The sequence below is a fragment of the Schistocerca gregaria genome, chromosome 4 (assembly GCF_023897955.1).
Source record: "Schistocerca gregaria isolate iqSchGreg1 chromosome 4, iqSchGreg1.2, whole genome shotgun sequence".
Lineage (NCBI taxonomy): Eukaryota > Metazoa > Arthropoda > Insecta > Orthoptera > Acrididae > Schistocerca > Schistocerca gregaria.
The window spans coordinates 249,202,621-249,219,229 of NC_064923.1; the positions used below are offsets into that span (position 1 = coordinate 249,202,621).

A 16,609-nucleotide genomic window follows, 5' to 3' on the forward strand; every position below is an offset into this window, starting at 1 on the left:
TGTTTGTGCCAACAACTGGAAATTGTGGAAAAAAAATAAAAGAGCTTTGGCAAAAGAATACAGATTTACAGGCTAATCTCTCTTAAGTAATGCTGAGTTATTTACAATAAATCATTTTCAAAAAGTGATTGAAGGTCTTTGTTCTGACTATGCTCTGACTATCAATAAGTGGTTATGAAAGGTTGGTGTACTGGGGAATGACATTCCCTAGCTTAGTGACGCTTTCAATGATGTATATGTGCCTGGCAGCCACTCAACACCTGAACTATAAGATGACAGCTTAATTTTTTTTTTATCTTTCCATAGTTTGTATTGCAGCCAATACTTTCCAGTATGTTATTATTACAGCTTCATATACTTTCAAAAATTATTGCTTTATGATCATACGAGCTCATCTGCAGAAATGTGGCAGACGTTCTACTTCTTGAAATTTTCTTTAGATAGTACGATGTATTGGCTGTAAGAGGAAGAAATGGATGGGAGGGTGGGAGGGATGGGGGAGTGCATTCTTCAAGATATGTGATATTTGAAGCTTTCTGCTGCTGAATGTTAAGTGCACGTTTATGAACGTAGTGTTGTAACAATGAGAGATTCAGCTACCAGGTTCCAGCAGAAGACAGATTAAGCATCTGTACCAATTTTTATCAGCAATTCATGGGTGGAGAGCCATAATGCTTTTGTTCTTGCAGACCAATATGCAACACCAGTCTGGGTGCATACTGGGCACAGTGGTGAAAAGATTATGTTTTACTGTATATGTGCATCATGGTATTGAGCTTGAAGTTGCACTGAATTTTATTTGAACATTAAGCAGAAAGTATGAATTCATTTGTTTCAATTTACCTTTTCTACTACAAACTAATTTCAGTCACGGACAGAACTATTTTAGACAACCATCATAAATTTAATACTATAAATCATATCCACTGCAATTTTTGTACCTCAGATACTTTTTCATACAGCTCATTCTTGGTGTGCCTTGGTTTTATTCTTATCTTAACTTCAAATGTTCTAAATTTCTTCTTAATGGTTTAATACTGAGGCCGCCTCTTTTTCAATACCGTGGTTCAACTGGACTAGGCCATAACTCAGAAGAGAGAGAGAAACTTGCTTGGTTAAGGTGTAGTTGTCTGGACCAAAATGATAGCTTGCAGACTGACATGGAGTGCTTCACTACCATGTCGAATAATGTTCATCATTCTATTGTCAGTTACTGGTTTCTACTGATTTTAAGTTTGCAACAATATTACATGGTATGCAGAAGTAAACCTGTTTCAATTTTAGAATATGTATCTTAGTTGTTAAAAGTTAATAATAATCAGAAAATGGGGGTATATTTCCTCAATAGGATGTCTGTACAGTTTCAGAACAAAGTAAGGCTTAATCACAAATTGTCTAGCATACAACCGTGTCCAGAAATGTAATAGAAAATTTTGAAAATAGAAAGACACACATTAAAAAAATTTCGATATCCTTTCCATAGCAATAACTCTCCTTATTAGGTTCAGAAAATCTCTATTGGCAGTTAATCCCATTCCCGAGTTGGGCCTGTAAAGAGATCTGGAAACACTCCAGGTGGGAACTGAGGTATTTTAACTTTTTTCTTTTATACTTCTGAGAAATCCACTACAGGATTCGGATGTCACTGGCCAGCCCATGCAATAGATATTTTCACCAGAAAGTTTATCCCAGGAGCAGGTTGATGTGGATGTAAACTACAGTACATAATGATGAAGTCTGTACTGCGGTTGCAGTACTTCAATTTTATATTCTGTGTGTCAACAGCAATTTTATTTCTCACAACAGACCTGTGAAGATCTGTAAGCTCATCTGCGATGATGATTACATTCACCAAGGTTGTGAAGATCTGTAAGCTCATCTGCGATGATGATTACATTCACCAAGGTTTCACCATCACCATATTAGTCTCTTTCTAGGTTGTTTCCGTGATTGTGCTGGTTACCATTACCCCTCTACATGAATGTTTGTGAGATGAATCGTTCCAGAAGAAAAACTAACAATAATTGATTGCATTCTAAATTTCAGTTTAATTTAAGCTAGGAGTCTGAGCACTGTTCACTGCTGTGTTTCAGATGTCATGGATGAACAGGGCAACTAGTGTTTTATAAGCCTGCTGCTTACAGGGGAGTCTATAGTGATTCCACATAGCAAAGGAAGTTCTTCTGCGTAATCAATGTAGTATGTTCTCAAGAATCCCACTTGGCCCAGTTACTCTTTCTCTACTGACAAGGGAAACTTCCTATTGCACACTCTCAGATTTGATGGTAAGAGGGCCCAGTGGACAGCCCATCAAAAACTAACCACAGATCAAACATGAAAACAGGAAGAAGGTGTACTGAATTGTGAAAAAATAAAAAAATAAAAAATAAAAAAAATAAAAAAAAGCAAAATAGAAACACTGAATGATTCAAGGATAAGAAGTGCAATATGGAGCAGCCTGACTGAGTAACGGCATCGTGGGTAAGTCGCCATGTGTTGGACTTGCAAGTGAGCAAGCCGTATTCAAACTTTCCCACATCAGTCTTTTCTTTCCCCACTGTTTGCTGTATTCATATATGTGTCTGTATCATGGTGTAACATCCATTTGCAACAGCAAGGTGTAGGGTAGGGACCTATAATGACAGTCGATCCTGCACAACTACTCTGTAAGCAGCTAAAAGGAAGTGCCTTCAAATGGGAACTGCAAATATTTGATGGCAAGTCAACAGAATCCTCCACATACATGGCATTAGTGACAGTATGCATGTCATACGAGAGGAATCTCTTATCAATGCACCTAATTTATATGTCTGGTAAGTGAGTGAGATATGCCTCCTTGCCCGATTCAGGTGTTCGTATGAATGTGAATGTGATCACTCACAGGCAAATGAAGAAAACATAATAGTTTGTCACATAAGCTGCAGTAAATGAATGCAACAGTTTCATAATCACACAGTTTCTCTGTGCTCTCTCAAAACATATGTTTTTAACATCTCTGAAGTTGCATAAACTTTGGAAGCTTTGACTCTTGAATTTCTTTGTTGTAACATAGTTCACACCTGTCTATTTCTTGTTTTCATTTCTGTGAGATGTCTATGTGGTATTTCACCTGCTTTCACTATTAATCACATTTACTGGTGGAGGTAATGTATTCTTACCACACGACTCATATTCTATAACAAATGTATTTTATGACAACTGCCAAGACTACAGAAAGAGAACAAGCATTTCAATGACAGGACAGACCATTCACAATAATGCGAAAACAAATAAATAAATAAATAAAAAATAACTGGCACAAGGGAGTTCTGGTTCACAGTCCAACACCGTGACCTTTTTACCAGGATGCCATGACTTATTCAGTTTTTAATGTTCTATCCACTGGGCCATTTTACCACGAAATCCGAGGGGGAATGTGATGGAGAGTTCCCTTGTGAATGAATTTTGTTGATTTCCTATTCTGCATTCACTTACCTCAAGCCTGTCATACAAGCAGTTGAAAGGACGAAGTATAGTGAGATATTTCACAGTCTATCAATTTTGCAAGAGCATATTCTGTATTTCAGCCTTCTGTATTCTGCATTTCAGCCTTCTTCTTGTCATCCTCCATTTTGGTATTCATATAAATATTAAATGACAATACAATGGTTTTTAAATATTACTGACTTTATGCAAGGCCAAAACTACTTTGGACTCTTCATCAAATCGTTAGGCAAAATTTTGATTTTGAATTACTTCTTGCATTATTTGTCTCATTTCATTTTATTGTAGTTTGCCAACAATGATCTCAGGTGGTTTAACATTTGCAAAGAAGCTTTCTTTTTGCTTATAGCAACTTACTAATAAAGGTATTGATCCAAATTGGTTCTCTCTTATCCCTCGCAATCTTGTTAATTGAATACAAAACCTAAGTTGCAGATACTTTACTATGATACTGATTAGCAATATTTACATAATACCATAAATATATATGTGAGTGCAGGCTTTCTCGGCGAATATATGAAGTTTTCATGGGTTGACAGCTGAGTAGCGTCGTCGTCTCTTAGCAATGTTTAGATGGAATGCGTCTCCATCATCTTCAGGCTTGAGGATGATGGAAACGGAGCTGCGAGACGACGACGCTACTCGGCTGACAACCCGTGAAGACTTCATAAACCTTAAATGATATCACAACAAACTTGTAAAATGGGCATATTCCACACTGTGTGGTATATTCACAACTTTGGTCGCTGGAACACGATATAAATATATAAAATAAAATAAATGTCTAAATTTCATTGTCCAATATTCTTAGATATAAATAGTATATATTTTGCCCCCAGAGTTGAATGTTTCATGTTAACCATGCAGATAATTTACAATCTGCCTCTCCCCACACTTGCTGTGCAGAAATATGAGCTTGCCTTTCTTAAGATGTTTTTAATACCACAAATCTGTTATGCTGTAATAGCTTTATGGTGACCGGTTGCCTCCTCAAGATGCTTAAGCCTCAGCAGTCAACTTGGGATGGTGTTAATCAAGCAAGCACCTGTGCAGTCTCTTGTTGATGGAACACAATATTGTGCATGACAAGATTGTGAATCTCTTAATGAAGGTTTTGAAATTAATTACTCTTCTACTGAACATCTGTACTAATTTTCCTATATTTCCATTTCTTCTAGCAGAATAACTAAAGTTCCAGAAACTTGTCACTGAATCACACTACAAAATGTTGTTTACCTTGCTGAGCAGTTTTTAGAATTATGGAACATATTTTATACACATATGTTTTGATTTTTTTGAAGACCGCAACTTCCCTCTGCTGATGAAAACCCATGCAGCATGCACAAGGTGTGAAATGGTTAATTCCTTAATGCACAAATAAACTGCAACCAAAACAAAAAACCTTGAAATTAGTTTGAAGAGGAAATTATTACTAATTAATTCCAGCAACAGTAACAGTGGTCAGAACATGCAAAATATAGTCTGTTGGAAAGGAGACAGTCATGGTTATTCCCCAAGCCTACCATCTATTCCAATTCACATTCTTCTATTCAATATTTCATCGAACAATGTTGTGTTGAAAACACATCACACCCTTATAATATGGGTGAAACATTTCACAGCACGGCTAAAAACTCAAACAGACAAAATTAATATGATATTAAATGTCAGATTGTTACATTTCCAAGGCTGACTGTGCAATTGTTGAAGAAAGACAGAAATGGAAATAAGGAAAACTGGACATTACCTGCTGATCAGAATTTGGAAATGTGCAGCAAGACATGTAACTCGTGTGAGTACCAACTGTTTTTTTCTTTGTTGAAACATCTTCCTCAAGGCTCAATGGGTATACTGTGACCTTGTTGTCTAAACCTCTGGAAACAAAACACAAAAATATTCAAACAACTATGCACACAGCTACATTCTGAAACTGTTTTAATCCTATCAAGTAAACTGTACAGCTGAATGAAATATGTTTTAATACTATTATGCTTCCATGACTGAGTTGCAGTATATATGACCTTAAGAGTAAGATGTAACTGCAAACTTATCAGATGAACTGGTTACCAACTTTTGTGGTGGGGAGAATAAGGAACATGTGACCATGCAAAATAGAACACCATATTTATAGTGAGCATGAAGTAACCATAACAAGTACCATGACTAGTGCAAGAACACCATTGTTTATGGGGAAACACTATTTTAACAAGCTTGACTTTACAGTGGTGCAACTTTATATTTTCAAACCTCTGTCCATTCCAGATGTGTACATTACACTGAGAAAAGAATAGTCTAACATTACAGTAGAACATTTTAAATAAAAACAGATAATGTCTTGTTGTTCTGAATAATATATTTCTTACTGGTTAATTGGTTTATTTGTTATTTTTGTTTCTCTGTGCTAAACACAATTTTTGCTTATTCTATGTACATCCAAAGAGTTCTTTGATGTTCTTGCTCTCACACTAACAAGAGCTATAGAACACCATGATTGTTCCTTAGAAATTGAAAAATACAGTACTACGACTGAATACACATGAAAGCCAAAAATATGTAGTGCAAAGTCATTTTAATAAAAGCAATATCATAAGATATGACTTTCTTAGCTACTGTCACGTACTGTATGAGAAGACTAAAAACTGAATGTGAAAACAAAGTGAACAATGCAACATGTAATGGGACCAAACTCCAAGGCTGGAGAATGTAACTTACAGAATTAGTATTTCACTCTGCAGCAGAGTGTGCACTGTTTTGAAAACTTTCTCTATTCTTATTACTTAGTCTTCCACCTGGAAACTATAAGGTAGTATGATGAATATTTTGTATGTTGCACTTTGGAACAGTGGGTTTTTGAGTCTTATTAGCGTTTCTCGTGATTATGGCCGATTTCACCTGCCATACTGGAGATTACCTTTTCATTTTAGACATAGCTAACTACGTAAAGGATGCATAAATGTTTGAATTTCCCCTACTTTTCATTAGGTTGTCATCTACCTTTCTTTTTTGGTCAATCTAACATACATTAGCCTTGTTACACAATCACATGCCACATTTTAAATAATTTTTTTTGATTTGTTTTAGATTAGATTCAGTTCCCTTTCCACAGGCTCAAAAATGAGATGATTTTCTTAGGTGTGGAACAAAACAGAAAGTATAACATAAAAACCATAAAACATTTGAATATAATACTCACTACCCTGATCATCTGTCAGGAGGTTGTCAAAATAGGTGAATACATTAAGTAAATTGGCACTGCTATTAGTTACAGAATTAATAACTCTCAGAACAAAACATAGTTATACATTTTTAATAAATTTATCATACACAAAAAAACCTAATCTTGACTGTAGTGTCCAACTGCTGTCAGAACTGAAATATAACAGACATTTGTACTTAAGCTGTTCTAACAGTCTCTGTTAAGATATTCATCTACCGAGTAGATGTTCTTATTCCTAGTATTGATACTACATGTTGAGCTATTAGTTAGAAATAGAGATACATTACTTGCAACAAATTTAATTAAGAAATAAATATACTGAGAAGCAGTGGTTAGAATACAAAGTTCCTTGGACATGTTTCTACATGATGTTCTTGAATTTACAAATGAGTCGTATTACATGCTTTTGCATGCTAAAAACTTTTTCTTGGTTTGATGAGTTACCCCAGAATGTGGTCTCGTATGGCATAATAGAAAAAAAGTAAACAAAGTATGCAAGTTTTTTTATATTCTTGTCTGCTACCTCTGTCATCATTCTCACTGCAAATACAGACTTGTTTAGGCACTTCTGCAATTCTGTGGTATGCCCTTCCCAACTTGAATTTATTGTCAAGATGTAATCATACTTAGTTCATCTTTCCAAGTCTATTACCTGACCAATTGTCTATTTTCATGTACAACCTAATAATTTCAAACATGCATCTCTATTACTCATTGATCAACTCTGTTTCTGAAGAGTTATCACTTAAGTTCATCTACTACAAAAGTGGTAATGCACACAGACTGTAAACTTCCCTTTTCAGACACATCAGAAGATTAGCTTTAAACAATATTTAGATTATTAAAAGCACTTCAGAATATTTTTGCTCTTCCATTTGCTATCTTGTCCTTGCCTTCAACTTTCCTAAATACAAAAACTGATCAACTGGTCCATGAGTCCAGTGCTAATTTGTACAATTTTCCTTTCTCGCAGTCTATTATACATTATCATAGCCTTATAATAAAATATTTTCACACCCAATTCCAGACTATCAAGTCCACCCATTCAATACTGATTACTCACCAAGTGGTAGCAGAAGGAAACTTGTGGAATGACATATAACTGATGGCTTTAGGGTGATGGGTTTCTTCTTGTGACATAAGAGAGGAAGGGGTTGAGATAGGCAAAGTTCAGTTTCCAATTATAAAGAAGTTCATCTATTCTTGTACTTGCCAAAAAAACAGCTGTATTGTCCAAACTAGCTAGGAAAGTTACAGCTGTCTGACCATGGTATTTCTTGTAATTACATAGTGTATCATTACCATCATGACATATGGCACAGTTATACAACCATAGTATATTATTATACTGATGACATTACTGTGAATATTTTAAGTACCACATGAACTAATGAACACAAGAGGCCACTTTTATCACTGGAATAATTTATAACAAAACTTCTATAGATTTTATTCAGCAATAACAAGTATAATTAATTGTAATGGTAACATTACTGTAAGCAATTTGAAGTTACATTATGTAATGTTTTTTGATTAAGAATAATGACAAGTTATGTAATGCATGCAATACTGTGGCCAGAAGACTGTAGCTCTCTCTGCTGGTATAGAAGTACATTTGCACTCTGTAAAATGCCACTGTCTAAATGTATCTTTGACTGTGGTCTGTCTTTGCATTTTTATAATGTGTGTGTTCACATCCATGGAAGAGAAATGACATTTAGTGCTATCAGACACATAACACAATATAGTGTAACATGTTGTTGTTGTTGTTGTTGTTGTGGTCTTCAGTCCTGAGACTGGTTTGATGTAGATCTCCATGCTACTCTATCTTGTGCAAGCTTCTTCATCTCCCAGTACCTACTGCAAGCTACATCCTTCTGAATCTGCTTAGTGTAGTCATCTCTTGGTCCCCCTCTACGATTTTTACCCTCCAATACTAAATTGGTGATCCCTTGATGCCTCAGAACATATCCTACCAACCAATCCCTTCTTCTGGTCAAGTTGTGCCACAAACTTCTCTTCTCCCCAATCTTATTCAATACTTCCAGATTAGTTATGTGATCTACCCATCTAATCTTCAGCATTCTTCTGTAGCACCACATTTCGAAAGCTTCTATTCTCTTCTTGTCCAAACTATTTATCGTCCATGTTTCACTTCCATACATGGCTACACTCCATACAAATACTTTCAGAAATGACTTCCTGACACTTAAATCTATACCCGATGTTAGCAAATTTCTCTTCTTCAGAAACACTTTCCTTGCCATTGCCAGTCTACATTTTATATCCTCTCTACTTCGACCATCATCAGTTAATTTGCTCCCCAAATAGCAAAACTCCTTTACTACTTTAAGTGTCTCATTTCCTAATCTAATTCCCTCAGCATCACCCGACTTAATCAGACTACATTCCATTATCCTCGTTTTTCTTTTGTTGATGTTCATCTTATATCCTCCTTTCAAGACACTATCCATTCCGTTCAACTGCTCTTCCAAGTCTTTTGCTGTCTCTGACAGAATTACAATGTCATCGGCGAACCTCAACATTTTGATTTCTTCTCCATGGATTTTAATACCTACTCCGAATTTTTCTTTTGTTTCCTTCACTGCTTGCTCAATATACAGATTGAATAACATCGGGGAGAGACTACAACCCTGTCTCACTCCCTTCCCAACCGCTGCTTCCCTTTCATGTCCCTCGACTCTTAGGACTGCTATCTCGTTTCTGTACAAATTGTAAATAGCCTTTCGCTCCCTGTATTTTACCCCTGCTACTTTCAGAATTTGAAAGAGAGTATTGCAATCAACATTGTCAAAAGCTTTCTCTAAGTCTACAAATCCTAGAAACGTAGGTTTGCCCTTCCTTAATCTAGCTTCTAAGATAAGTCTTAGGGTCAGTATCACTTTGTTAAAGTGATGTGTTGCACACAGTATTTAGGTCCGACGAATTATAATTACATAAATGCTGAAAAAAAATTATTTTATGTAGTATGGAAAGCACAACATGTGTTGAGTGTAGGGTTTCTCCGTACGTGGATGTTGACTGAATGGCAATGAAGACAACATTGCTACTGGAAGGCGCCATGCTGGCAGTGGCTCGCGTTTGGTCACACTACCTGTTCTTAATGTTTTCTCTGTGCAGTGGAGCCCTGCCTTGGAGTTGTGCTGGCCTCCATGAATGAAGATGGCTGTGACAATAAAAAAGTCATGGAACAAAAGAAGTTTGAGAGTAGTGTCTGACTCTGATCATTGCGAATGTATTTGACATACACTTGTCAAACAGACAGAGAACTGTTGGAAGTAGTTTCTAAAGGGTAAAAAGCTGTTATAATATATGTGTTTTATGAAAGAAGAAAATTCTCTCAATTAGTAATACATAGAGTAGTAATAACAAAAATTTGGCAAGACACTTGAAAAAATTGGTAATTTTCCTTGTATTAAGTATGGAAAGGCATTGTCCTTGGCAACTACATCAACTATGAAGATTACACAATGCAGCAATCATTAACAATACTGCATTTGAGAAAAGTTTGCGAAAGAGTTGGGCTACTGAGAAGACTTTCTAAATTCTTCAGCGCTACGAAAGAAAGGAAGAAATTTAAGTTGCCGAGAAATCACTATTAAATTACTCAACAACAATTACAAAGGAGAATAAAATACTAGTGTGAGATCTGGAAGGTTGATGATTCTGCAGTTGGTGGCTGTTTTTTGAATCATTGGTTCCATGTCATCCCATGCCAGCTGGCATCAGTTACATTGGCAGAACATAAAATACAGTTACACTGGCAGCACATAAAATACCAGTGTCAACCACTACCATGGCAATTCGCGTTGCAGCTTTCTCCCTGTGACAATCTAGATTCACACTGGCAACTCATCATATTGAGTGCAACTGCAAGAAGTCATGGGTGATCTGTATTTGAACCAAAATAATGCATTTTGGGTTGGTGGTGGTGTGTATTGTGATAAATTAGAAGTGAGTAGCTGCCCAAAAAGTCTGCGTTACTAGTTTTAGAATACTGGGCCAACAGACAACTTTTTGCATTGATTATTCAATTTTTCTTTTAATGTCTATGACAAAAGTGGATGTTAGTCTGACAGAATGGTTCCAGCTGTGGAGCACAAATTTTAGGCACAAATGGAGGAATATTTAAGCACAGAGCTCACTACTAAGCTCAACACTTCAATTGTGAATCTAAGTGCAAAAGTAGATATCATGAATGCTAACCTGAAACAGCATATCTGGGGGTCTTGCAACAAGAAGCAAGAGTTAAATAAAAAATAAACACCTTCCAAATAATTTTATCCACTTTACAGGAGGAGCTACATACTGACATAAACCTGCAATGTGATCTTGTAAGAAATGAAGTTTTGGAACAGTTTAGGGAGATAGATCAGAATTTTAAACAAACAGAAGAATTAAATGAACCAGAGTTTAAAAAAGTAAATGAACGTATTTCATGAATGCAGTTAAAGTTACACATGTTAGAGCAGGGTAAAGATTTGGACATAAGAGTTTTACCAGACTCGACACTTTACCTCATGCGACTTTTGCAACTTTGCACAAATGTGTGTATGACTTAATTAGTCAAAAGGTACAAGAAACGATAAATTCATTGGTCAGTAGACCAGTGTCCACAATTGGTTTAGAAAAACCACAAGTGGAAGCATGAAAGTTTTGGGAACGTCTTAATAAAACCACAGAGAAATTATGTAAATGGAAATTTAATGAAAGTAATGGGCTTTAACAGAACTTGTCTGAAGAATTATATGTAGAGATTTAAGATTTATTTACACCCACAGCTTCTTCATCTCCCAGTACCTACTACAACCTACATCCTTCTGACTCTGTTTAGTGTATTAAAGAACTATATCACAAAAAAATTAAGTAGTAGGATAGATGAACTAATAGCCATTGCATTCTGAGATATTTCTCTGAAACTCTATTGCAAACATCTTTGAGTTTGGTACAACAGTGGCTTGAGTAGTGTCTGACAACATCAAACAGATTACTAATAGGTATGGTCATCATTACATATCAGCAACATCAAATCTGACAGGGGGGGGGGGGGGGGGGGGGGGAATGAGGACTGAACCTCAGACTTACATTAAGTGGCGTGCTAATATCTGAATGATTAAAAACATGAGAATACAGAACTAATATCTAAAGCAAACAGTGCACAGAAGCAGTAAACAGAGTTAATGGTCAGGGTGACTATGATCATAGAAGAGTGAATGGGGATTTACTAGAAGCACACACTGAGTTCTATGAAATCCAATTCAAACAACAGGACTGAAACAGTCTTTTTTTTTTTTTAAATAACTGTTTAATGTAGTAAAAAGGAAAGAATATTAGGTTGGACAGTGTACCAGTATATAAATTAGGGGAATGATTGGATATGTGATATGTGGTTTATTCATCTCATTACATACAATTTTCAAATCATTTCATCTGATGTACAGGAGACATGTCAAGGTTTACAAAAGAAATTTTTTTCACTTTTTTGAGAGAAATACAAAAGTTTACATTATATTTTACATTTCTAAGTTACATGTACATAAAATAATAAGTGTAATACAATCCCTGTGTTCAGATTGTGAAGCTGTCCTCAATGAATTCATCGACAGAATAATAACACTTTTCCAACAGAAGAGTAAAGAGCAATCTTTTCAGTGAACCCATATCCATTTTAAATATATTACTGCCTTTTATTTTATTGAAAATTTTTAACCCTATATACTCTGGCATTTGGGCATAAAGTTTTAAACGATGTGTTGGAAGTTTGAAGTTATCTCTGTGGTGAATGCTGTAGTTGTGGTCAAAACAGAAAGTGTCTAATGTATGTTGATTTCTATATAGGAACACCACCATCTCATATATGTAAAGTGAGGGGATATATAGTATTTTTAAATTTTTTAACTGTGGTCGACAGGATTCCCGTTTTTTTGCAACACACATGTTTCTAATTAATTTCTTTTGTAATACTAGGAGCCTAGTGACATTTGCTGAATTTCCCCAGAAGATTATGCCATAACGAATAACTGACTCAAAGTAGCAATGATAAACTATCTTTCTGGTATCCATGTTTGTGGCACCTGACAAAATACACATTGCAAATGCTAAGTTGTTCAGTTTATTTGCTAAGTAATCTATGTGTACCTTCCAATTTAAATTTTTGACAAGATTTAGGCCTAAGAACTTACGTGGTTTGCTTCTGTGATATCCTGATCATTGCAAGTTATCTTTATTTCACTTCTTTCTACTGATTTAGCTTCAAATTGCATCATTTTGGTTTTAGTTACATTTAGTTTTAGTCCATTTTGATAGAACCAAGATTCAAGTTTTCTAAAGTATTTTTGGCTTTTTCTGGAATATTTTCAGATACCTCATTTTCAATTAGAACTGACGTATCATCAGCAAATAAGACTGAATGAACATCAATAGCAAGTGGTAGGTCATTTACGTAAAAAAGAAACAGATGGGGACCCAGTATCGAACCCTGTGGGGACTCCTTGTGGAACTGTTTTCCAGTCTTATGAATAATTGGTTCCATTTGAAATTAAAATTACTCTTTGTTTCCTACCTGACAGGTAAGAGCTAAACCATTTTAAAGCAGTGTCTCTGATTCCATACATCTGTAATTTGTAGAGGAGTAATGCATGGTTCACTGAATCAAAAGCTTTAGTCAGATCACAGAATATACCTGTGACCTTTCTACCTTTATCTAACGTGGAGCATATTTTTTGGATAAACTCATTTATAGCATTCACAGTGCTTTTACCCTGTTGGAATCCGAACTGGTTTTTAAAAATTATTTCATTTACAGTAAGAAAGTTATTAATTTCTTTTGCTGCAATCTTTTCAAACACTTTAGAGAAGACCGGCAAGAGAGAGATAGGGCGGTAATTCCCCATACCTTCGGTCGATTCTTTCTTGAATAGAGGTTTGATCTCACCATATTTCAATACCTCTGGAAAGCATCCCTGTTCAAAAGATTGATTTATAATAGTTGATAGTGGTTGGGAAATAATATCGTACACATACTTGTTTACAGATGATGTTATTTCATCCCACCCATGTGAGGTTTTGTTTTATAGAGACAATATTTCCTTTTCCACATCCCTTTGGGTGATTTTTTCAAATTGTTTAAAAGATGTGTTCTGGCTGTTTTCCAAATTTGTGATGCCCTGATAGAATGTCATATCCACATCCGATCTTACTACATTTAGGAAGAATTCATTGAAACAACTTGACATCTGAACAGGGTTTACTATAATTTAATTTTCATGTCTAATTTTCAAAATCTCATGAATTTTTACTTTGGCTCCTAGTTCAGACTGAACAACTGACCACACTGCTTTTGTCTTATTTCTGTGTTCTCGTATGAATTTATTATTTGCCATTTTTTTAGCTGCCACTACAACTTTCCTAAATACAGCTTTATAGTGTTTGACATAAATAACAAAATCTGGATTTCTGTTTGATTTTAACTCATTGTGGAGCTCTCTCTTTCTGGCACTAGAGATTTTTATTCCTGTTGTAATCCATTTGAGTTTACCATTAACTTTCTTTTGCTTATATCTACGAGGAAATGATTCATTAAATACTTCTAAGAAACAATTTAAGAATTTGTCATAGTTTACTGAGCTTGAACTATTGTAGTCTACAGGCCAGCTTATTATACTTAATTTACTGCGGAATAAATCCATTTTACTTTTACTGAGATCCCTTTTTATACACACTTCTGGAGGCTTTAGGTTTTTTTCCTTTGGGAGCTCAATAAACAGAGCTGAGTGATCTGAAATACCCAAGTCTAAGCAGTATTTGTTCTTATTTCCATTGTCAAATTTGTAGTTAGTAATAATATTATCAATGCAGGTCACTGATCTGCTGTTTTCCCTAGTGCCTCCAGAAAAATTTAGCTTGAAACCAGATTTCTGAATTAAGTCACGAAATTTTGTGGAATCATTGCTTTCAACTAAGACATTTAAGTTGAAGTCTGCTGCTATAACAACTTTTTTCTTACTTTCTTTCTGGAGTTTTTCCAGGAGGCATTCGAATTTGGCTAAAAACACTTTTGTTACTGCACATCCAGGAATACTATAGATTGCTATAACCAGTGTATTCGGATACCTTAGTTCTACAGAGCAACTTTCAAACACGCTCTCTTCATTTAAATAATTAAAACTATCTCTTACTGTATAACTTACGCAAGAATTGACAAGAATGCAGGAGCCTCCACGAGATTTGCTTATTCTACAAAAGCTAGCAGCTACCTTAAAATTATTAATGCTATTTAGTACTTTTATACTATCTTCTGTTAACCAGTGTTCATTTAGGCAGATTATTTTAATATTTACGGATTCTGAAAGCAGAATTTTTAGTTCATCGATTTATGAGAATTTACGATTTGGTAGTTCTGCCCCTAAGCCATTTATATTCCAGTGCATCAATAGATCATTTTTGCTTTTAGTTATTTCACATGCATCTTTTGTTTGGTACCTAAACTTTTTATTTTCAGTTTGAATTTTTTCTTTGTCAGCCCTATCAGAATGTGTGGGTGTACCAAAAGAAAAGAATCACCCACACTAAAAGGTGAAAATAGAGAATATATATTGGGACACTATCTCCATCAGGAGTTTATATATGCCTGTAGGAGTTGGCCCTCTGTGGAAGGTAGTGTATGGCCAGTGCCAACAGAGTTAAGATGTCAACAATTTGTTTGACTTACTCCTAAGTTGTGAGGGATAAATGCACTTTACTAATTTCAGTAAATCACCTGGAAGTGCAGCTAATACATGAATTATATGAAGGAGTGTATGTGAGCTTTCTGTGTATGAGTAATAATGCCATAAGAGGAATCTAATAACTAGGATAACATATGGTAGCTGCTCATTAGAAGCATTCAACTCATCAGGTCCAGTGTCAGAAGCGAATGAAACCAGCTGACAGCATAAGGGTGTGTACCAAAATGCATAACTGGCAGTGCTGATTGCAGCATACTAACAGGAATCTATCTTTTACATGTACAAAGTTTTATATGACTTTGTGGTTAAGTAGCATACAGCTTATTTGTAAAGAAATTTTTTACCAGGGGTATTTATAATTTTTGGTTTGTGTTTGAAAATCATCATAGTTCGGTTCATACACTACTGGCCATTAAAATTGCCACACCAAGAAGAAATGCAGATGATAAACGGGTATTCATTGGACAAATATATTGTACTGGAACTGACATGTGATTACATTTTCACGCAATTTGGGTGCATAGATCCTGAGAAATCAGTACCCAGAACAACCACCTCTGGCTGTAATAATGGCCTTGATACAACTGGGCATTGAGTCAAAGCTTGGATGGCATGTACAGGTACAGCTGCCCATGCAGCTTCAACACGATACCACAGTTCATCAAGAGTAGTGACTGGCGTATTGTGACGAGCCAGTTGCTTGGCCACCATTGACCAGACGTTTTCAATTAGTGAGAGATCTGGAGAATGTGCTGGCCAGGGCAGCAGTTGAACATTTTCTGTATCCAGAAAGGCTCGTACAGGACTTGCAACATGCGGTCGTGCATTAGCCTGCTGAAATTTAGCGTTTCGCAGGGATCGAATGGAGGGTAGAGCCACGGGTCGTAACACATCTGAAATGTAACGTCAACTGTTCAAAGTGCCGTCAGTGCGAACTAGAAGAGACCGAGACGTGTAACCAATGGCACCCCATACCATCACGTCGGGCGATACGCCAGTATGGCGATGACAAATACACGCTTCCAATGTCGCCACGATGTCGCCAAAAATGGATGCGACCATCATGATGCTGTAAACAGAACCTGAATTCATCCAAAAAAATAACGTTTTGACATTCGTGCACCCAGGTTCATCGTTGAGTACACCATCGCAGGCACTCCTG

The 16,609-nt window shown here is 35.8% G+C and overlaps 1 protein-coding gene across 6 annotated transcripts in view; it reads right to left on the reverse strand.

Annotated features, from left to right (window-relative positions):
* The window catches only part of LOC126365975 (guanine nucleotide-binding protein subunit beta-5), a 180,606-nt gene that overhangs the window by 37,558 nt on the left and 126,439 nt on the right, over positions 1 to 16,609 (reverse strand). For all 6 annotated transcript variants that reach the window (XM_050008777.1, XM_050008780.1, XM_050008782.1 and 3 more), the window contains one exon: positions 5,231 to 5,357. In XM_050008777.1, coding sequence (XP_049864734.1) covers positions 5,231 to 5,357 — 127 coding nt within the window. The remainder of the gene's footprint in view (positions 1 to 5,230; positions 5,358 to 16,609) is intronic.